This window comes from Acomys minous (genome assembly GCF_964271855.1).
Source record: "Acomys minous genome assembly, chromosome: 1".
NCBI lineage: Eukaryota > Metazoa > Chordata > Mammalia > Rodentia > Muridae > Acomys > Acomys minous.
This window is the reverse complement of record NC_140483.1, coordinates 10,392,126-10,415,956: the sequence shown is the minus strand read 5'-3', so window position 1 is coordinate 10,415,956 and position 23,831 is coordinate 10,392,126. Positions and strand designations below refer to the sequence as shown.

Sequence of the window (23,831 nt, the reverse complement as noted above, 5' to 3'; positions counted from 1 at the left end):
AGCCAGCCTTGCTGCCCACCATGGTCACTGAAGCGCCGCTGCTTCTGGTTGGCTGAGATGCTTCGCTGGACCTTCAGGTGCGCAGGGGACTGAATAGTGCTGTTGTTCAGGTCACTGCTTGGCCGCGATCGCTGACACAAGTTTCCGCTTGACACTGACTCACCACCACCTTCGAACTATGAGAAGAGAGGTCACCCAGACTTTAAAACTGGAAGGTTTATAAACAAAATGATTGGAAGCTATATGAGAAGCAATCAGAACTAAAAAACAGGCTTCAAACTGGTAAGAAAGCAGGGAGGGAAATAGATTTTAGGGTGTTCCCACTAACACTTGTAATCTGCTACTGTGCACAATTCCTCAGTTAGTCAAGGCATGAAGTAAGAGCCACAAGCACTCCATGGTGCCCGCACAGCAGACATGGTCCTATAACACATGTTATTTGTTTAATCATTGCTGCAAACCTGTGATGCATTAACCTGCACTTTCCATGTGAAAAAGCAAAACAAGTTCAAGGAATCCCTGGGATTAAAGCAGAATAAAATCTAAAACTTTACATAAACACATACGTATCTACATATACATGTATGTATGTACACACAGACACTAATAAAATTGGTATCACCTTACACTCTGAATTAAAATTAAACTGTTTTGTTGCTTTTCTACATTTATAAAACAAAATTTGTTTAGCTGGTTTTGGTCAGAAAATGGCTTCCCGTAGCCCTGACCATTGTCAACTGCGGGGTTGGCACACAACCTCATTCTGTAATTTGAAAGCTGTGTGTTAACCAGCAGAGCTCTGAGCCAAGCCCTGGCATTGTGTGGAAGCTAAGCAGCAGGGCAGTGGAGCAGGGGCCCTTAGTGGCTACCCTAAGAATGTGTCCAGGGAGGGTTAACTTACTCAGCCTTTCAATGACCCTAAGAGCTAATTATTATTGCCCAACTTTACAGGTAAGAAAACTGAAGCACAGAAAAGCAAGCACATAGGTGGCGGGGCACCTTTAGTGGACGGGCAGTGAACCCGACTCTTTCCACTCACAGCAGCTTTGGTATTTATTTTCAATACAACTTGATTTTAACATATGCCTGACTTTGCATTTGAGCTAATAAGAAAGTTAAAGTGCCCAGAGGTCACTTCAAGTCCAAGTAGAGCCAATCAGAAAAGGCTACAAATACCTACTGTGCATTCCCACGGACCTCTCTTGACTAGGCCTCTGTGATTCTGCACACCACCCCAGCTGTCGGCGCCTCAAGACTCCCTTATCCCGGCTGCTACTGTACCTGCTCTGTAGGTTTGTTGAGAGGGTCAGATGAATTAATACTCGTGACATCCTTAGAAGAGTTCTCACACAGTCCTCTGGCAATACCTCCCAAACCTTAATCAAATCCTCTTCCAAATCCAGATCTTTATATCTAATAACCAACAGAAATCTCCTTCTATTGACTTCTTGTCTGCCCCTGAGGTGCTCACACCCTTCCGACAGGTCACCAGGTGCCATCAGCTTTACGTGCTCATGCCACATGAACCACCATGGTGGACCTCACCCTAGCTTGTTGTAGGTGCCAGCTCTCTCATACACTCCCAAAGGGTCTGCAGCACACCCCATAATGAACAGCACTGCCTGCTGCTCATCTCTGTACCAGGAGCTGCTGGACAGGAAAGACTCCCGGCCGTTCCCTGATGGTGTTAGCATAGTTTCTGAAAGAAGGCAGGCTCAAGGCAGGCTGGGTGTATGATTTTGTTCTTAGTTACTATTTGTTTATGAATAATTATAGCCTGTTTTTCTTTTACAGAAAAGTCTCTCACAGGTGCCTAATTTTCAACTTTCAATACTCTGGCCTCTGCTCCTATTTTAACTTATCCCTCTATAGCTGCTTTCCTAAAGGATAATTTACTTGTACGGTTCAGCACTTGCATACAGTTTTTCCTGCATCTGTCTTCTTACCATGGACCTCTGCTGGCCATGAGAATTCTCAACTGAGTGCACAAAAGCCACTCAACTCAAGGTGATACCAGAAGCATCTTCCTCTTAGGTCTCATAGCTGCTTCCTTTTGTTTCTGTACACTCATGATAATCACACTGCCTCTGGCTGCACAGTGTACACCACACAACTCAGGGACACTGCCCTTAAAGTCCAGATGGTGGGTGGAGCTGCTGGGGACAAGCAGGGCAGTGGGCCTGCTGCCCCTAATGAGATCTATAAACAATGTAGCCCCTTGATTTCTGATCTCTAAGACTGTTAGGACCATTGCCTTATTTTCAGTCACACAAAGAATCAAATACATTTAGTAACATATCTTTATCCATTTAATTCAAAATTAATTTAAAAAGACAAAACCAACTTACTTCAGGTGGTTTTCTACCTAGAAGAATGTAAGTAGCCATCACTTCATCGTATTTCTGACTTACTAAGGCATCATTGATTTCATCTCGTGCAAACCCCATAGTGACCATAATGTCTAGAGAGAGAGAGAGAGAGAGAGAGAGAGAGAGAGAGAGAGAGAGAGAGAGAATGAGAGAATGAGAGAGAATTTTTTTCTTAAAATATATCTATTTGGGAAATGATCATAAAAATATAGGTTTGTCAATATTGTTAAGGAAAACTAGTTTTTAAAACATTCAACGTGAGTTTTAACTATGAAATCCTTTGTATTGTTAACCTCCAGGGAGAGTATATTCAGATACTATACATGTATCACTTTTTAAGATTTATTTATTTTAATTAAGTGTTTAATTAAGTGTATATGCACTACATGCCTGCTTGGTACCTGTGGATGTGAGAACAGGGCATCAGTTCCCTTGTATGGGAGTTACAAATGGTTGTTAGCCACAATCTGAATACTGGGAATTGAACCTGAGTGTTCTACAAGAGCAACAAATGCTCTTAACTGCTGAGCTTTCTCTCCAGTACCCATTTCTAATTTGTTTTTGTGCAGAATTATTTGTTATGAATTTAATATATCCCCACAATTTCTTATATCCTGGGATATTTCTGAGCTGACTTCATTGGCCCAGGCCCGGCGCCACTCAATGCCCCCCCCCCCCCCCCCGCCTCTGTTGTTTCTCTCAGCACATCCTCAGCCACTCATGAAGAGACCAACATCTCAATTCCAGAACCTCTGCTTCCTTTCACCTGGTGTTCAGCTTTTCTTTCAAGGCTTGACTCCCACAGTGCTACCATCAAGTTCTTAGTGAGGAATGGGGAGGGAGAGTGGGCTCTGCTGAGGGGCGGAGAGCAGAAAGGGAGCGACGACGCGCCCAAGCCTAGGACTCAGTGTCCCGAACTTTGCTCTACGTCTCAGTCGGCTCAGGGCCGACAGTTACACTGCTCATTCTTCCACGGGGCAGTGAGAAAGGAAGAATTATGCTCACCTAATTTATTTTAATTTTTGTTACAGTTGCCAACAACTGAACAGGACCACAGATACACACATGAGAACAAACCAAGGAACTTGAGTATTTTAATGTCTAGTGTTGCCATTAAGGTGATAACACACGTGTTAAAATACGGAAGTCCCACATAAACACTAAGCACTAACGGACTCTCACTTGTAGTCTATGGCTGCGCTTCTCACGGAGTTTCAATACTTACCTATTCTTTTTGCATCACTGAGATCGAGCTCAGGCTCAGAATATGGCTTTAGCTCTTCCTCTTCGTGACCAACATTCATCCATCGGTCCTTCATGATTTGCTAGGAGATAAACTCTAAGTCATGTCTGGTAAATTACAACATTCAACCCACTCTTCCAACGTGACGTTTATTGCTTCCCTCAACAGGAATCATGTAACACTTTCAGATAACGTTACGCTATGTACCTTAACTATGGTCCAACAGGAGGCGTGGGTCTCTAGGAACCCAGCCTCTCATCACAGCTGTGCTACCCTCTCCTCCACATTCCTTTAAAAGCAGTAGTTCCTAATTGTAAAGTTTTAACATGAGAACCCGACTTTAACTTTTGCTTCATAATTTTATATATAAGATTAATTAAAAGATTTATTTACCTTGTCTTTTACCAAATGCATGCATTTATTTTAAAAATCTCACTCCTTGGAAAGGAGATGTTGGGGAATGGAAATCTAGGTGATCCAGTCCAGGTAATTGAAAGAATATGGGAATGAATGGTAGTAAACATTAAAGTCCAGAATCAAAAATTAGATAACAATCAAGGTGAAAACAGGTACTAATGTGAATTACCACAACCAAATAACTTGATACTGTGAATGTCAACCCTGGGCTGTTAAAGATAATCTGGAGGGGACTGTCCATAGAGTGGGGAAAATTAGTTATGGCTAGGTAAAGAGCTAGTACTCAGAATATGTAAAGAAGACCTATAAAAAGTATGCAGCAAAACTTTTGTTTTGTTCTCTTCTGTTTTGTTTTCAAGACACAGTTTCTGTTATGCAGAGCCCTGGCTGTCCTATACTCTCTTGGTAGACCAGGCTTGCGCACAGAGATCCGCCTGACTCTGCCTCCCAAGTGCTGGGGTTACAGGTGTGCGCTGCCATGCCCTGCTGCAGCAAATTTTCTACTACTGGATAAAAAACTATGTATATACAAAGAAAACTGTTTTGAAATAGTGGTTTTAAAAAAACAGTTTACAGATCCCCCCACAACATACACACAATGCAAAGCTTACTAACGGTAACTGGTACAAGGGGCTGGAGAGATGCCTCAGTGGTTAAGAGCCCTACCTGTTCTTCTAGAAGAATTAGTTTGATTCCCAGTACCCACAAGTGGCTTACAACCATCTGTAATTACTACAGCTCTAGGGGATCCAATGCTGGCAACCATAGACACGGGGCACGTACATGATGTACAGATACCCATACAGGCAAAACAGTCACACACATAAAAATTTTTTTATGAAGTTATAAAAAATTGAAGTTGCAGCCACATCTGCTGCCATCTGGGCTCAGCCATCAGGGTTCCCGGTCTCCCAGGGCACTTCAGAGGGAGTATGGGTGTGTGCACGGACCGAGGTAGCCTGCTCTCAGCCACTGCCTTGTCTTCTTGGGCTGGTATGAAGAGGAAGGCCTCCAGACACTCACGTGTATGACTGCTTGGCCCACAGAGAGTGGCACGACAAGGTGTGGCCTTGTTGGAAGCAGTGAGTCACTGTGGAGGCGGGCTATGAGGTCATATATGCTCAAGCTACACCTAGTGTGTTACAGTTCCCTTCTGCTGCCTGTGGATCAAGATGTAGAACTCTCAGCTCCTTCTCAGCCTGCACCCTACATGCTCCCCGCCATGACGGTTATGGACTAAACCCCTGACACTGTACGCAATTAAATGTTTTTCTTTATAAGAGTTGTCATGGTCATGGTGTCTCTTCACAGCAATGAAACACCTCCAAAACCCCATTGTCCCCATCTATGACCCTGTGCTACCCCTTGGCCGTGGGCCTCAACAAGGGCCACAAAATGACAAAGTGAGAGAGGAGCTGAGCAATTTGCTTGTGGCCACGAGGAAGGCCAAGAAGAAGGAGGCCCCACCCCTCTTTCCCAATAAATGTTTATGCTGAATAACAGCAGCAGCAGCAACAACAATAATAATAAATGAAGATCATGTAAGACAATTCCTGAGGTCACTGATACTTCAAGGATAATTTGTAAAGGTTTGCTGTAACAAATCATTCCTCTCAAACATGGACAAGACACACTAGTCCAACAGTGGTACAAGTGTTATAGGAGTAACCAACCATTTTTTGACTGAATTTAAGGCCTACTCCATGAGATGATACCCACATCTGACACTTCTAAAGTAGCCAAGAACTTGAGACTAGAAAAGTCATGGGCTTAGGGGAAAGCCTACTATTATTGTTCTGCTAAAGAAATATAGCAATAAAATGCTTCCTAATGACATATTACTATAAATCAGTGTGCCACTCAACCCTCACAGAGAAGTGTCTTCTTGCAGTAGGTAGTAACTAACACAGAGAAATGAGCACAACTGGGCAATGTGCAGAGTGTGAGCCTTTGGACTACTCAGTGCTAAAAGGGACATCTTAATCAGACTCCTGCTCTCAAGGCTCAGGGAGGGATCTGCGCAGAAGAGGAGGTGGAAAGACCGTAAGAGCCAGAGGCAATGAACGACTAAAAGGAAACTGTCTTCTAGATACAACGTGGTTGATGCACATGAATTCACAAAGGCCGGCAGCACGTACAAGACCTGCACTGGTTCAAACCTAACAAAATCCAGCGCGGAGAGGGGCAAGGAGACACAGGGTCCCACCGCCTTCCCCCCAAGAAGCTACCTGCAGGTGATCTTCACGGGCTCGTGCCCGGGGTGGTTGGCCAACACATATTGTACTCCACGGTTTTCTGTGTGCTGTTTATTTTGTTCTGGTCTTACTGTTTTTGTTTGCTTTGACTTTTTTGCTTATTGTTATTTGTGTGTTTGTTTGTGTGTGTGTGTGTGTGTGTGTGTGTGTGTGTGTGTGTGTGACAGAAAGAGAAGGGGAGAGGGAAAGAGGGAGGGAGGGGCAGGGAAGGAGGGGAGGAGGGAGAGAGGGGGAGGAAGAGAGGGGGGAAGGGAGAGAGAGGAGATTAGGAGAGGGAGAGACAAAGAATCTAACACTGAGTGGGTAGGGAGGTGAGGCTCTGGTAGAAGAGTGTATGATCAAACTATATTACATGAAAAAAACTTAAATTAAAAAGTGGTATCCAGTTTCTCTGGACTGTCATTTCAGGGAACTGTGACCAGCCTGTGTGCAGTATTATATTTCTAACATGAGCTCACCATGGCTTTGACACAGACCATGCTCAAGTATGTCACCTGAAACTTCTGAACACCAAGTAGTTTACAAAAGCTGGAGAAATGGCTCAGCAGGGAGAAGCACTGACTATATCTCTAGAGGACCCAGGTTCAATTCCCAACACCCACACGGCAGCTCACAACTGTCTGTAACTCCAGTTCCAGGGGATCCACGGCACCAGGCATGCATATGGCGCGTATTATGTATGTATGTATGTATGTATGTATGTATGTATGTATGTATGTACATATATATATACACACACATATACATGTGTGTGTGTATGTGTACGTACGCGTGCGCGCCCATCAGGCAAAATACTCATACACATAAAATAAAAAAATCTAATCATTAGCAGTAGTATAGATTAAATTATATAAAATAATGGGATTCTTTGTGCTAAGATCACATTTGGAATAATAATTTAGTTTTTAAATTCAACTCCATGCACTCTAGCACTTTAATATTCAGTGCTTCACACTGCTGGGGCTTGTAGCTACGGCCGTGCACGTGCCAGGCAAAGGCTCCACAGCCCATCTACAGGGACTCAGCTGCTGAGGCTGCCCTTGTTCCTCATCCTTTCCTTAGGAGCTGGGTTTATAAGCCTCCAGCGTGAGGTCTGGATAATTTTCAGCCTTTTAATATTAACAACTGAAGAGTAAAACATTTGGCTATCCTGGCTAAAATTTCAATGAGTAAATTAGTCATCTTTGAGGGAAGCACATTTATTTTTATGATTAGGCCACAGAGATTTATAAGCACTGTTTCTCTAGGTGACTTTCTGTGCTCCTTCTCTTCTGCCTGTCTGTGAGCTACTGCTTTACCTCTGGGAATGTTACTGACATGCAGGCCAGGAGGGGGTTCCTGAGTAAAAGTGGGTCCCCTGACCCCTCTGGGCTCCTCCAGCACCGGCACTCATTCACACCCACATGCATATACATGATTTAAGGAAATCTTAAAAAAAAAAAAAAGTGGCCCCCAGAGCTGGAACAGGAGAGGCTGATGTTCTCAGAAGCTGCAGCGCTTTAGAACTAGTAAGTCAGTGGTTTTCTGTTCTGAGCAATAACACACTTTTCTATGAGTGGCTGGAAGTAGGCAGAGAAAAGCAGAAATACAGAAATGGGCCTTTCACTGTAGACGGCAATACTAACTTGTCTTTTCAGCCTCCAAAGGAAAAACACAAAAAACTTGAGCTAGGTGCTAACCACACTTAAACAAATAACACAGTAAAAAAACCAGTTGATACAATACCAGTTGATGGACTCATATAAAGTACTGAGAAAGTGCCCAGGTCTTTAGCTTCCACCAGACACACTATGTCTTTAAGAAAAAGTGTGTGTGGAAATAAAATTATGAAGTGAGCTGAGCTGTGTGCAGGGCTGCGTCCACCTCTTGGTGTGTGTGCCAGAAAGCCCACACTGAAACTGCACTGCACAGGAGCATCACAGAGTTCACTGTCCTTCCAGTGAGGGTAAGAAGGCTTTAAATGACCAAGTGAGGAACGGGTACTAGTCTCAAAATTTTTCTTAGTTCAGGCCAAAATATTCCTGAAGATGTGAAGAGGCTAAAGGGATGGCCTGCAGACTTACAGGGATGGCCTGCAGACTCACAGGGATGGCCTGCAGACTCACAGGGATGGCCTGGAGACTTACAGGGATGGCCTGCAGACTTACAGGGATGGCCTGCAGACTTACAGGGATGGCCTGCAGACTCACAGGGATGGCCTGCAGACTTACAGGGATGGCCTGCAGACTCACAGGGATGGCCTGCAGACTCACAGGGATGGCCTGCAGACTCACAGGGATGGCCTGCAGACTCACAGGGATGGCCTGCAGACTCACAGGGATGGCCTGCAGACTCACAGGGATGGCCTGCAGACTCACAGGGATGGCCTGCAGACTTATAGGGATGGCCTGCAGACTTACAGGGATGGCCTGCAGACTCACAGGGATGGCCTGCAGACTCACAGGGATGGCCTGCAGACTCACAGGGATGGCCTGCAGACTCACAGGGATGGCCTGCAGACTTACAGGGATGGCCTGCAGACTCACAGGGATGGCCTGCAGACTCACAGGGATGGCCTGCAGACTCACAGGGATGGCCTGCAGACTTACAGGGATGGCCTGCAGACTCACAGGGATGGCCTGGAGACTCACAGGGATGGCCTGGAGACTTACAGGGATGGCCTGCAGACTTACAGGGATGGCCTGGAGACTCACAGGGATGGCCTGCAGACTCACAGGGATGGCCTGCAGACTTACAGGGATGGCCTGCAGACTTACAGGGATGGCCTGGAGACTTACAGGGATGGCCTGGAGACTTATAGGGATGGCCTGGAGACTTACAGAGATGGCCTGGAGATTTAAAGCATTCTTCCAAAGTTTGGTTTGCAGACCCACATGGCAGCGCACAACCTTTGTTAACTCCAGTTCTAGCGCTTTACCGCCCTCTTCTGGGCTCTAAGGGCATGGCAGGTATGCAATTCACATACAGACAAACACTCAAACATTTAAAACAATAACAAAAAACCCTAGGAAAATGCAGATGGGAGAATGCTTAAAATCATCAGTTATTTTAATACAACGCAAGAAGGAAGAGGCTGGTCATCTGGGTTACGAGCCCCTCTGCTGGTCCTGATACACAGTTATGACATGTCAAGTGGGGCTGCCCAGAATGTGTGTGGGCAACAGCCGTGTGCTAAGCGAAGGGCGCCTGTCCCATGTGCTCTACTCATGTATCGGCCCACTTTCTGAAGATTCTGGTACAGATTTTGTTTCCCATGATTTCTGATAGTGAAGAATCACCTGCGTTAGAATTTTTAGTCATTTTTCAACCTTCAAATACCTGGTCAATCTTACCTAACACAAAGGCTTTTGTTTTGGACCAGGTAGTTTCTGACAAAGGCTAGGTTTATCCTCTTCAAAAGTCAACTTTGTCCCCACTGTGTCAGCTTTAATAACTCACCAAAGAACCAAGAAGAAGTAAGCCCTTGGAGAGACCTACTGTGGTTTCTGAATAAAGAACCATCACTTTTCCTGATGCTGAAAAGGCCAATTAGATGAGGGGCAAACACAGGGGACGGTGCTCTGCAGCAACACGGGAACCGCGCCCGCAGCGCTCAGGCTGCCTTCTGGAGACACCACGCGCTCACCTCCAAGCTGCCCCTCTTTATGGGATTCAGCACTAGGAGTTTCTTCAAGAGATTCTCACAGTCCGTGGACATGTAGAAGGGAATGCGATACTTCCCCCGAAGGACTCGCTCTCGCAGTTCCTTTGACAAAGAAGGAAATTACTGTAAGTAGCGGTGGACATTACAGCTCCTGGGGATAAGGGCAGCACCAAACAGGCAATACCTTCAGATTCTGGCCGTCAAAAGGCAGGGAGCCACTGACCAGTGTGTAGAGAATGACGCCCAGACTCCACACATCCACTTCCGGCCCATCGTACTTCTTGCCTTGGAAAAGCTCGGGGGCAGCGTAAGGCGGGCTTCCACAGAATGTGTCCAATTTGTTCCCCACTGTGAATTCATTGCTAAAACCAAAGTCAGCAATTTTAATATTCATATCAGCATCAAGGAGAAGGTTTTCAGCCTAAGAGGAAAATAATAAAAAGGACAATGTAAAAAGCGCACATAAAGTAAAAATGTCTGCTCCACTTGTTTCTGATCCTACGCTCCCTAGTGCATGCCTCTCCTTTAAACATGCAGCTGCAAATGCTGCAGTGCATAACCACATCTGTGGCAGACTGATTTTTAACACCTGAAAAGGAAACTCATAGGAACTATAAACCCATTTCCCCCAAAAGTTCATTTTAAACATTTTTAACTTCATGGTAAGCAGCATCTTAGACTTGCACCTTAACAGGACCTTATCTACAGAACACCTACTAAAATCACAGCTTCGCTTCAGACTTATGCCAAGATAAGCCAGCGAGTGCCACTCAACAGGTAGGTGATGCTAGGCTCTAGGACATGTCTAAAGTGACTACCCGCCAGGGCTCTGTGGCTCCCTTACTCAGCTCTCTGTCCTCCTTACAGAATGTGTCCTCAACAAAGTACTGTTTGGCAAAAGGAAGCAAACTGGAACAGTTTGGCTCTCAGACTTTATTTTCAGTAATGCTTGCTGCTAAAAGCAGACACTTGACCAGAGTCATGTTCTATAGGACACAAGGCCTCCCACATTTGAGAGGCTCTTCCTAAAATTCTGAACCAATCACCCACAGATAAAAACAGAAATGTCTCTTATAAACACAAGCAACTTAATTAAGGCTTGCTTTGTGCATACTTTTTTCAAATTCTATTTTCAACGGATGAATAAATAGACCAATAAAGCTACAGGTTAGTTTGTAGTTGTGCTTGGTTGGAGTCCAAAAAAGAGTAAAACTGACCAAGATGAAAATCAGAATACCTTGTGCTTTGCTCAAGGGCCCATCACGTGTCTCTCCCTCCTCCAAGTCCCCTCTCTGCTCTTTGTCCCTTTATGGTGTTACAGCTTACCTCGTATTTGTGAAAGTGTAGCTACAACAGTAATGGCTAGTGTTAACTGTCCACTTGACCAGGTCTAGAGGCACCTAGACTGGGAAAGCCTGTGGGGACACTGACCCAGGCTGTGCACATGCCTATAATCTCAGCCTGGGGAAGCTGAGGAAGGAGATCTGTAGTTCTAGGACAGCCTGGGCTAACTACACGGTGAGATCCTGTCTCAAAAAACTCAAACCCAAGCCATTGCCCCTCAGCCCCCCTCTCCAAACAACCCCAAAGAAACCAAAAGCCCAACCAACTAATAAACAAATAGAAGTGGACACAGATACTATGAAAATGAGCAAATCTGGGAAAGCCACATTAAATCAACATTTATGGGCTGAGCAGCAGCAGCAACAACAAAATGCCTTCCTGCTGTAAGTGCCTAACGCCCTTTGGCCATCTGTAGTCAGGTAGACTTTCCCAGTTTCTCCAGCCCAGTCTATATCAATGGTCCTCAACCTGCGACCCGTTAATACAGTCCATGTTGTAGTGATCCCTAATCATAAAAGCAACCTCATAACTTTAATTTTGCTACCGTTATGAATTGTAACATACATATCTGATATGTAGGGTATCCAACATATGACCCCTATGAAAGGGGTCATGCTGCACAGGTTGAGGCCTGCTCGTCTAGACGGAAATCTAAGTCAGCACATTGCCTCCAAAGAGACAGGCACGCAGTTCCCGGGCCTCTGTGCAGGCATATGTGGGAACTCTCTCTCCACTGGATTGAACCGAACACACAGTTGTTGAATATGATTTTTTAAATGCAAAACGAGGTGTTAAGCTATAAATCAAACAAAGAACTAGGGTAACCACTCTACAAACCATCTTTGTAGAGATGATTTCCTCTTAGCCTACCCCGCCCCAGAAGAGCTGATACAGAAACAGCTGAAGCAGTGGGCAGGTCAGAAGAATGGGACCGAAACACAGGGATGGACTCCTGACAACTGCGTAAGGCAGCGTATTTAAACAGAACCTAAAACTGATGCCAGTAATGGATAAAAGCAATGGCAAAAGGTAAAAAAAAAAAAAAAAAAAAATATATATATATATATATATATATATATATATAAACATAGGATGTTAGAGAATGAAAGATGAGGACAAAAAGGAAGAAAGAAACAAAGAAAGAAGAAAGGAAGAACGACTTAAGCCCAAGCTTTTGCGGCTTGTTCAACCATAACCATTTCTACCATGCACATTATTCCAACGTGTGCTCGGCTATTCTCATCTCAAACATTCATTTTCTGTTGCTGTGATAAACACCACGAACAAAGCAACCTTGGGAGCAAAGGTTTATTTAGCCTCCCTATCCCCAGGCACAGTCGGCTGAGTCAGGGCAGGAACTGAGGCGGAGGGCAGGGAGGGTGCTGCTCGCTGTTGTGCTCCTCACGGCTCACCTAGTTTGCTTGTTTATACAACCTAGGACCACGTGGCCAGGAGTGGCCCTGCCCACAGCAGGCTAGGACCTCCCACATAATCATTCACCCAGAAAATGCCCCACAGGCTTGCCTACAAGCCAGTCTGAGGAAGGCATTTTCTCAGCTGTCGGCCCCTCTTCCCCATAGACTCTAGCTGGTGTCATGTTGACAGGAAACTAACCAACACAGAAACATACTGAGCCCTCTTCTCATGTTGAACTTTGGTGCTGAGCAAGAGCTCCGGTTCTTACATGTATTTGTTGGGCTTTGACATTACTTCTGTCTAGATGGGACCATGAGCATTTTCAGGTGAGGAGAGAGCGCCATACTCATCTATCTGAAACATGCTAGTTAATAGGTAATCAAGACCTCTCACTCTGACGCTAGACAACATCATGTCCACATTTTCACATACTAGGTGAATACAGGGCCTTTCAGAAGCTTTGGTGACAATTCTATAAATAACACCCCATCCTGTGCCTAAAATGCTGGGTAATTGGAGAGGCAGTCCTAATTTTATTATGACAAATTTTGATGTGTGTATGACGATATGGGTGAAGATGTGTGCGTGTGTGCACCTGTGTGGAGCCCAGAGGAGGACACCCAGTGTCCTGCTGTGTCACCCTCTGATTCATCCCCTTAAGACAGAATCACTCACTGAACCTGGCACTGGTTGTTGCAGCTAGGCTGGCTGGCCAGCAGGGTCCCAGGATCCACCAGTTTCTGCTTCCAAATGCTAGCATTATAGGCATGCACAACCCTACCAGGCTTTCATTAGGTGAGTGCTGGGGATTTGAACTCTGGTCTGCATGCTTGCAAAGCAAGTGCTCTTATTCATAGAGCCATTTTACCCACCCCCTTATTATTAAATATTTTCATAATTACAATTTAACTTAAAAAGCAGCAGCTTACCTTAAGATCACGGTGAACAATGCATTTTTGATGACAATATTGGACAGCAGATACTATCTGAAATAAATATTTGGATAAAAAGTAAAAATTATTTTATAGTTAAATACTTAATTTTCATAATTATCATTTTTTCTTTTTTCTTTCTTTTTTTTTTTTTTTTGTTTTTTGAGACAGGATTTCTCTGTGTAACAGAGCCCTGGATATCTGGACTCTCTTTGTAGACTAGGCTGGCCTTGAACTCACAGAGATCTACTTGCTTCAGCCTCCCAAGTGTTAGGATTAAAAGCATGCTCCACCACCGCCTGGCTCATAATTATCATTTTTAATTTAGATAAAGTATTGACTTGGATTTAAAAAATAATAGCAATTTCATGGTTTCTTTAGTTTAGAAAGCTATGCTTATTAAAGAGATGAAACTTTTAAATGTGGGAAATATATTCTTTTGGGAAAATATACTATCTTGGTTTTGGTCAGTATCCATGGAAGTTCTCTAAACAAATTGAATTTCTGTTTTCATGAGTCAAAGTATAAAATCTGTGGTTTAGACCAAGGGTTTACTAGTGTCAAGTGAGTGCTGCACATGTAAACTAGCATTCAAAATAGCTGACTGGAGCTAAAGCTACGTTATTTGGGATTACATCACATTTGCTCAAGGCATATTTCCTTAATTTATCAAGAGCTAATCAATAAAGTAGTTAACAACATCTTATATTTTCTGCTTAAATATAAGGAAATAGGAAAAAAACCTAACCCTCAGAAATAAAACAAATAATCAAGAAATGACCTACAAGTTAATCTCATACTTGCCCCTAATTCAGTAGGACAAATACTGTGCAGTGCGCACACATTCTGCAGCTGTAGCCTGTTGCCAGTGTGTAGGGCTCTGGGGACAAGGGCCAGACAGGGAAGCACCTAGCAGTGTAAAGGCCTCAAATACAACCAAGAAATAGTTCTTTAAAAGAACCTGGTAGCAATCAATAGAGCTACCTTATATGTGTAATTCTATCTGGTGTCTAAAGGGAAGGTCATTTTAATGCAGAGCTGCGGGGCCAGAACTGTAAACCCAGTGTGGATGCTGTGCAACCATTCACAAACGGTGAGAGGAAAAAGCTTCCTGACCATCTGCGGGTGCATGAGGCACGCTGTTAGTAGGAATGGAGGGAGACTGTTCAGACTAGAGAGAAAGTGGCATTTCAGGGGTAGAAGAGTATTCAAATGTATGTTAAAAATGGTTCAAAGACAAGACATGAACTTGAAAAAACAAAACCACAAACACATGCTGAATAAATAATTCAATTAAATGAGTCAAAGTATAAAATCTGTGGTTTAGAACAAGGGTTTACTACCTGCTATGTGCTTGTCCCTGGGGGGGAGTACAAAACTGAACACTACATGAGCCCTGCCCTATGGAACTTCCAGTTTCACTGAGAAGGGAGGGTGAGTAACTGTAACACGAGGTAGACTCACAGAGGCAGAGGTATAAAGAAGGTGCCACTGGCTCAGGGTGTCCTTGACGGTCAGGAACCGTTGAGATTTTTGGCATGGGAGCATAAGGGTGAAGTGATGAGATGTGTTAATGACATTCATAAAGCTGATGGGAGCAAGCTTTGAGAGACAGAGTGGTAAAAGCCTCTGGATTTCACAGCAAGCAAGCACGGCCCAGCCGCTGAACGTTTGGGGCAGGATGGCAGCGCTATGAGCCCCTTCAGGCATGAGTCCCCACACACAGCAGAACAGAACAGCCATCTGTAAGGTTCTGCAGCATCCAGCTTCAAAGTTCTAATTCTTCTCTAAATTGTATGTATTAGTCACAAGATGTATTTGCAGGTATACTTTTTGGATGTACTATATATATAGGTAACTGTTCAGAGGACAAGGCTACTTTCTTATGCTGGGTGGCTGAAACTTGCTGGTAATAGTGCTGTCTTGTACAGGTCACATGCTTGTACAATACAGTGACAATGTTCTACAGTGATCCGGCTACCAAGCATGACCAGAAGCTATGAGTTCACTGACAGGACGGTCTCTATACAGCCAGTTCATAGACATTTCTGGAATAAGACTCTTCCTAAGCTCCAAAGCCTTGACAATGGACACTAACATGAGAGAATGCTGCATGAAGCATGTATTCTTCCCACAGAAAATGACCTCTGAGCCAGTGTTCAACCGGGACATCTAAAGTGTCACCATACTCGCCATACAAGGGGCCATGCTGACATGAAGGACACTTTGGCTTCTGCCTCAGCACACAAACCACCACCCATAAACCCATGTGTCATCACATTGGCCTACAGCAGACGCTGCCACCTGAGAACATCCCACAAGCAAGATGGAGGGCCTTCTCTAAGACCCTTCCATTGTGGACCTTGAGAACAGGGTTTACAAGAGAGCCTGTAGCTGACCTTCCGGCTCCACATGTATTGGGGGAGGGGTGGGGGAAGGTAAGCTCTGCAATGACATATAAGTGGGTCAGGGATTCCTATTCTCTATGTGGTGGCCTTAAACTTGGAACCAATACTATAATTTAAAACATAAGACTTATTTTCACTTATATAAATAAGTGTTCTGGCTCTTTGTGTGTCTGTGTGCCACATGTGTGCAACGCTCTCAGAGGCCAGAAAAGGGCATGGGATCCCCTGGAACTGGAGACTCAGATGGTTGTAAGCTACCATGTGGGCATTGGGAAGTGAATTGGGTCCTCTGGAAGAGCTGGAAGCACACTTAACTGCTGAGCCATCTCTCCAGAGCAAAACTATTATATATATACATATATATATATAATGCTTGCATACTTTCATAGCTTGCAGAAGCATTGTACTGGCAGTGGTTGCTAAGTTGATTTAAACTGTGTGCTGTCTTTAGTGCACCAAATACTAGGGTCAAGGGCATGAATCTATATATCCTTGCTAATGGAGTACATTCTTTAACTGTTTATATAAAATTCATAAATACAAGTAAATATGCGTTTGTGTTTATAGGGGGCTAGAGCTCCAGAAAACCTAAACCCTACTCTGCTTCCAGTCACCACCATGGCTGACTGCACACTTTTACAACACAAAGGCTTATCACCCAGTTCACCTTTCTATACAGGCTAAAAAGAAAAAGGGTAGGTGGAAACCATCTTTAAAATGTACATCAAGATCCAAGAGGGGAACATGCATCAGTAACTGGAATTTTCTTGCTCATCTGCTACTAACAATGATTGACAAGAAGGAAGATAACCGGAGCGCTTGGCCAGAGAGCAAGAAATTCCACCCAGGCTTCTCTCATTACCAGCTGTTTCCACAGGCACTGTTTATTTTGTTTTTTAAAGGGCAAGCAACCAAAGCTTATTGAATAGAGTAACAGCTCCCTGCAGCAGGGAGGTTTTGAAAATTAAATACCCCAGACCTACAATTTTGTGTGTGTGCATTTAGCATACCAGCTCACAGCAAGCGCCTGACTGTGACACGTGTGTCGAGGTCAGAGGACAACTTTCAGGAGTCATTTCTGTCCTTCTTCCATACAGGTCCCGGGATCTGAACTCAGGCTGTCCATCGTGGTAGCAAGTGCCTTTGCTCCCTGAGCCTCGGAAGCCCCCCACCCACTATTATAAGCTACTATAGGAATCTACCTGAATAACAGAGACTTATAAAACAAATCACCACATAATCACTTTGGAAGGTTGGGTTGGTGACGAGGACTGTTTAATGAGCTAGCCTCCATGGAAAGTTATTATTGAGAAAAGCCTTATGGACATATTCATTACCCAAACAAACTGATTATGGAATGTTTTTAATTGCAGAATCCTTGTAATGTTCACAGATGAAGAGCTAAGTTACTTTAAAATAAAAATTCTTACTCTACTAAGGGCAAGTCCAGGAGATAGAACACACTGAAGCCTTGCTTCAGTACATTTTAGGATAATTCACTTGTCATTTCTATAGTAATTTATAAAATTAGCTGAGGTCACACACTCTAAGAAAACCCTGCATGTTCTCCCTGGTATCTGGAATCTGGCCAGTAGTCTATGTATAGATGTAACAAATGTTCATGTGAGAGCAAAGAAAGGAGAACAAGAAAGGCTAACTGTGAGGAAGGAGGAAGGACGGAGTGAGTACAGCTGGGGGACACGGGTCATGAAAGGGGGTACAAAGATAATCGCTCTTCTAGTCCTAACTCTGTTGGGACTTTTCATTTTTGGTGGTCGATACATATTTAAAATATACCCAACAGTGAAGGTGTGAACTCCAGTGTGAAGTGCACAGCTTCAGTTCTGAAGGGCCCCTCTAACTGTACACAGGGTCAATGGGATGCATAAACTTTGGGGCTAGTTAATTTTGGTATGCTATTTTTTATACGCAAGTCTTTTGTAATAAAGTTTGTAAAAATTAAACTACACTTAAGGCAGTTGCAAAAAATAAAATTAAAAGTCTAAATGTGTTTTTTAAAACATCACCTTTCCCCTCTTTGTCCTTTCACGAGTAAGCCATGGTGATGCTGAAATGCGGCACCGTCTCCTGTCCCACTTGCACCTATCTCACAACAATGCACAAATAAAACTGACCATATTCTTTAAGTCTGAAGGGAATTTTGAAACTAGCATATATTTAATTATAGAAGAAAATAATACAGCAGCTTCTTTGACCAGCACACATATGCCACGCACACGCAAAGCTACGTGGACTTGGTAAGTTTCTGGCTGCATCAAAGGTCTGAGTCTCCTTCTCCACCTCAGTCTGGTCTGAGTTTGAGACTCAAAGGAAAATCCGGAGTCTAACTCATAAAATGTCACCGTTCATGACCATCTCAAAACAACCACCTGTAACTACTGTTTTAAAATGAATTCAGAAAAAGTGGGTTTCTGTTCTAGAAATTTTCCGTTCTTAAAAAGCAGAAGAAAGGAGGAATGTTTCCTTTAAAAAGACCCATGTATGTTCAAAGTTATTTGTGACACTACCAGTTGCATCACTGAAAAGATCAGCAAAACAAAGTTGAAAACCACTTTCCATACCTGCCTAAATTTTGCACGGGCCTCTTTCTCTTTCATTCTTCCGTGGGCAACTAAGTAATCAAACACTTCACCTGAAACAGAAAGGCAAAACAGGCAGTGAATACACATTGATTTTGGTTAACAATACACCAATGCCAAGTTTTGGCCTTACTTTTCAAGAACCATTTTCTGCTGTTTATACAAGTCAAGAACTAACACAGAAATAGGAAAAGAATGACATGTGGAATTGAGAAGATGTGGCAGTTTATGATTTATGAAAACTCTTAAATAACCAAAAAATGTGTCTTCTACTTCCACAAGTTATGTGAAGTGCAGTCAAATCTTTTACTACCGACTTTAATGAAGGAAAGCCACAGGGCAGTCCAAAGTCACACTGGGCTTGGGTGTTGCAGTCACAGTGCTTTCTCTTAAATTCCATCACACAGTCTGGTCCAACTCCACCACACTTCCATGTACTATTTGCTGGCTATGCTTACGCTCATATCCTCAATACATCTTGGCAGTTACCCACAAGCGACACGGAAGCCCGTGACCCTCATCTGCACTCATGCCCCAAATGACCTGATGGCTGCCCCAATCTCTTCACAGCTGTACCATATATACACCTTCATCTCCATGACAGAACAGAGAGTAGACAGACAACAAATATGTGCTGAACTCATTAAAAGCGAACAGATAGTGTTGAAATTTTCTAGTGAATCTATGTGTCTATATCTCTATATAAGTTTTAAATTTTTGTCTAGTCTGTAATAGTTAAAAGAGTAATCTGAAATAAAATCTTGAAATACTACCAGAGTAAGGGAGACGTATTTCCTGTGTCCCTGTCAGCTGCACAATACAGATGTACATGTAGATTAACAACTCCCAGCCTCAGCTTCAGGACCCGACCACTGCGTGCGCATCCTGACACAGCCCGTGTTTAGTAGGTACTCTATGCCAGGGCACATTAGCTGGACTCCTTAACCCCACACGGAGTGTTTCTAACCAGAGACTCCTCACTTGCTGTGGGGATTACAGGAAACAGTGCATGTGCTTGGCACAGTGGCAGAGTGAGTACTCAGTAAATGACACTTGTATGTAAGTACTATGCAAATTAACCCTAGGATATGATTAAATATTAAAAATCAAATACGTAATGGATGTATGCTGCAGAACCTAGCAAATCTATGCTGAACATGGCATTTTATGACGTGTAAGTAAGTAACAAGTGTGGTGGTAAGAATAGGAAGTGAATGGGCCGCTGCAGCTGGCTCCTCAGAGCGGGCGCTTCTGGGTACCTGTCCCCAGCTGTTATTTCCAGCTAACCCATCACAGTACTAACTCCAGACACACGAGCGTCCAAACAGCAAACATCTGGGTCTCCTCTTAGACTGCGCACAGGTCCCTTTCAGCCTGATGCTGCATGGCTCAGCCTTTCACTTAACACTGTTTGCCAACATTTCACTTCACCAACTACAGTGCGATCTTGAGGGCCGACTCTATCTTTGCTCAGCTGCATACTGTCAACACTAGAAAACCACCTGTAAGCATTTATAAGTATTGTTGGCATGAACAAGAGGAAGACGACATACTGCGCTAGAGGAGCCTGACATATACTTTAACATCTTTCAATTAACCATGATTCAAAAGGCCATAGAGGAGGCCCTGGCCTTCTGGCCACTGAAGATCCTCACTCTGCCATTACCCAACCAGAGCCCCTGACTGACTGGCAGCGTCTGACTCAGATGTTCACTAGTGTGCAGTCCACAGCCAATCTCAGGGTGTACGGAGATTTCAGAGGGAAGACTCAGTGCTTTGCTTCCCTGGCTTGCCTCGCCAGCATCGATTTTAGAAGTCGAGGGAAAGAAGTCGAGATGCACGGCCAAAGAACCATGGCTATTCTTGTTAACAAAACCACTGCTTGGTGAAACTCAAAGAAAACTCACCATCCTCCACTTTCCTGGAGTCAGAACAGAATCAAGGTCCAACAGGTTTGGGCTGGTTTTTATTCTCTGTCTCTCTCTGCTTCTCTCTCTCAAGACATAAGCCTGGAACCTATCTAGCCACACTGCTCCTCACTGCCCCTGCATATGCTGCAGCCTTCCTCAACATCAACAGAGCTGACCGCACAACATGGAATCAGCTCCACATGCACACTCTTGCGGAGGACCCTGTATAAAAGCAGAAAGGTACCCACTGGCTTTTGGAGACCTATCATTTCTTATCAAAGCATGTCTAACCTCCTTCTCTAAATTTTAGATCACTGCAATGTAGAAAAAAATATATATATAAGTTTACAGACCTAAAAGTAATAGCCAAGGCTCTTATTCTGACAGAATGGATCTGTATGGAGCTATAATTTAAAGACACAAAACCAAGTCATTATGTAGCATCCAGTGCATCAACCCTATACCGATGGGCGAGGATGCAGCTCTGTGGCAGAGCACCTACCCAGCACAGGGCCTTGTGCTCAGTCCCCAGCACCACAAAAGACAAACAAAGGAACAAATCAAGAAACAAATAAGAAAAACCTACACTGAAATATTTTCAGGGCAAAAAAAAGTTTTGGAGAAAGCAAATTTACTAAAACATTTAATATGCAAAAACAACTTAAGAGCAATTACATATGTTCAGTATTGAAAATAAAAAGTTTAAAAATCTGAGAAGCCACACTACATAAATGAATAAAACAATTCTAGTCCCCTCAGTTTTCAAATGCTAGTTCTCTATCCTTTTAAATCATGCCCTTTAACTATTTTGGTTTTACCTTCTCAATGATGTAACTCTATAAAATACAAACACCTTTTTAAGAAGTCCTAATGGAATCATACTTTGAGTCAAGTGTCTCTAATTTAAAGCAAAGTACAGGAGATAAAAGCGACTTTCTATTATTTAATCAACACATCGTGCGCGCGCACACACAGACACACTCCTCTTGTGACCCTGTAGTTGTCAAAGCATATGTTGTATTCTATATTACACATGGACTCTGCCACTCTCCATTAACTCAACCCTAACTTACAGGACATATAGATCAACAGTTACTGAAATACAACTCTCATAAATTGCCTTAGCAACGTATATATGCTGAAGATTTGTCATATATAAGCAGTCAGTTAAATAAATATCTGACCTAGAGGCATGCGTTCACTATAAAGTTTATTAAATACATTATGCATTTGGGATTTCTGCTTATAGTCAAGGGCTATAAATAAAATGTTATTTTAATATTTAAGTAAGCAAATTAAAACACTGAAAATATGACAAACCAAAATTTAAAAGACTTTAAGTAATTTTTAAATAAGCCAAAAGTTCTGTTTATATTGTAGTCTCAGCAGGTTTTGAAAGCAAACATGGAATTTTCATCAAGAGGTAATTAAAGGGTATGTTAGCGAAACTACAGATTTTGATGAAGGCATAGATGTTGCGATGAGCTGTTAAGTACCATTAATTCCATGCTCATCAAACATGACGTGTTTTCTTACCCCCACTTGCGTATTCCATGACTAAGTAAAGTGTCTTCTCCGTTTCAATAACTTCAAACAGTTTCACTGAAAAAAGAAGAAGCATAGCTGTATAACTGACAGCATAACATGGGTACTTTTTCTGTAAACCTTAGGCAACGGTAAGTAGAATATTAGAATGCTCTCTAAACTGAATACTTCTAACTTTACAATAAAAGAGCCACTCAAGAGTCATTCCTCCAGCTGGAGAGACGGCTCGGAGGCTGCCCTTCCAGGGGTCCTAATTCAAGCCCCAGTAACAATATGGTGGCTCCTGGCCATCTGTAATGAGATCTGGTGCCCTCTTCTGGAGTGCAGGCACATGTGTAGGCAGAACACTGTACACATAATAAATAAATAAATCTTTAAAAAAAAAAAAAAGAGTTATGACTCCTCTGCAACGAAACTACTTACACCTTGCCCCTGAACGACCTGAAGCCAACATATGAGTTACACGGGGTTTGGGGTGAAAAGTCATAAGCTTTTCTAGTTAGAATAAGATAATAAAAAGAGAAATATTTTTAGCATATGCCCTTTAATCCCAGCACTTGGGAGGCAGAGGCAGGTGGATTTCTTTGAATTCCAGGCCAGCCAGGATTACAGAGAGACCTTGTTTCAAAAAACAAAAACAAAAACAAAATGGCAGCAGGGGAGATGGGGATGGGAGAGGAAAGACAGGAGGGCAGGGGGAGAGGAGACCCTAAAAACAGGAAGACAGACATTTAATGAAAGCCTAGAGATAGTGCAGCAATAAAATAATCTTAAAGTGTTAGTGTTTGGTATAAAAACAAAACTTACATTTATGTGATACTAAAAAACTTATAGTAAAAATATAAATAGACTCACACAAGAACTGCTCACTAAGAATAATCACATTAATGACTACATACAGAGAAAAATCTTTAAAAATGCAAGATATAATGTAAAAATAAAAAAGTAGATTAAAAACAATCTTTTCTTTTATTACTTAGAATCAAGATGTATTATATAACATATATCTCATCAGTAAATTTATTTGTAAAGGGGAGCAAAATCAAAACCTACTAAAACAATTCAGTAAAATTGAAATTAACATCAAGTTTACCTCAAAATACATTATTTTGCTTTTCAAAACTACATTAAGCTCAAATGTTTATTAGTAAGATATATGTAATTCTTCTCTATTACTAGCTGATGGCGTGCAGTCTCTGATTTAACAAGGAGAGTCTGTGTGCATCAGTTACACTGAAGTGTGGCGAGTGTGGGGTCCAGCAGGAGATGCAGGAGCAGCCGAGGAGAGCTGCCAGACCTCCAGGGCTGTGTCACCGCACCACGCCTCACCTGCCCCAAGCTTTCACTTCTCTTCTCTTTATAGGGAGCAACAGTAAAATCCTACACATTCAAAGGCCTTTCAATGAAAAGGAACATTTGTCATAAATCGTATGTTTAGACTTCATACCTACCTATGTTAGGATGGTTCAGTATCTTCATTATTCGTACTTCTCTAAACAACTGTTAAAAAAGACAAGACATATTCCGTTTAAAGAACAGAAAAACTCAAGCAAAGCCAACTTAACTTCCATTTGAAACCCTCACTCGCTCACAACTGTCCATTCTGGCAGAGAAGTTAAGCAGACATCTGCTTCTTGGTCCCACCCTTGCATAATGAGCAAAGCAACTCAGCTCTCTGCATTGACTGGAGAGGTTCATCTCTGTTTGATACGTGGGAATTCTCCCCTAACAGCAGGAACTCCAGGGCCT

At 43.0% G+C, this 23,831-nt stretch overlaps 1 protein-coding gene across 3 annotated transcripts in view; it reads right to left on the bottom strand.

The window, feature by feature from the left end:
* MARK1 (microtubule affinity regulating kinase 1) overlaps positions 1 to 23,831 on the bottom strand; it is a 121,439-nt gene that overhangs the window by 15,624 nt on the left and 81,984 nt on the right. For all 3 annotated transcript variants that reach the window (XM_084783611.1, XM_084783609.1, XM_084783610.1), the window contains exons 4-12: positions 23,534 to 23,582; positions 22,074 to 22,139; positions 18,610 to 18,680; positions 13,617 to 13,673; positions 10,112 to 10,348; positions 9,910 to 10,029; positions 3,595 to 3,694; positions 2,349 to 2,461; positions 20 to 176 (exon numbers count right to left, since the gene is read on the bottom strand). In XM_084783611.1, coding sequence (XP_084639737.1) covers positions 20 to 176; positions 2,349 to 2,461; positions 3,595 to 3,694; positions 9,910 to 10,029; positions 10,112 to 10,348; positions 13,617 to 13,673; positions 18,610 to 18,680; positions 22,074 to 22,139; positions 23,534 to 23,582 — 970 coding nt within the window. The remainder of the gene's footprint in view (positions 1 to 19; positions 177 to 2,348; positions 2,462 to 3,594; positions 3,695 to 9,909; positions 10,030 to 10,111; positions 10,349 to 13,616; positions 13,674 to 18,609; positions 18,681 to 22,073; positions 22,140 to 23,533; positions 23,583 to 23,831) is intronic.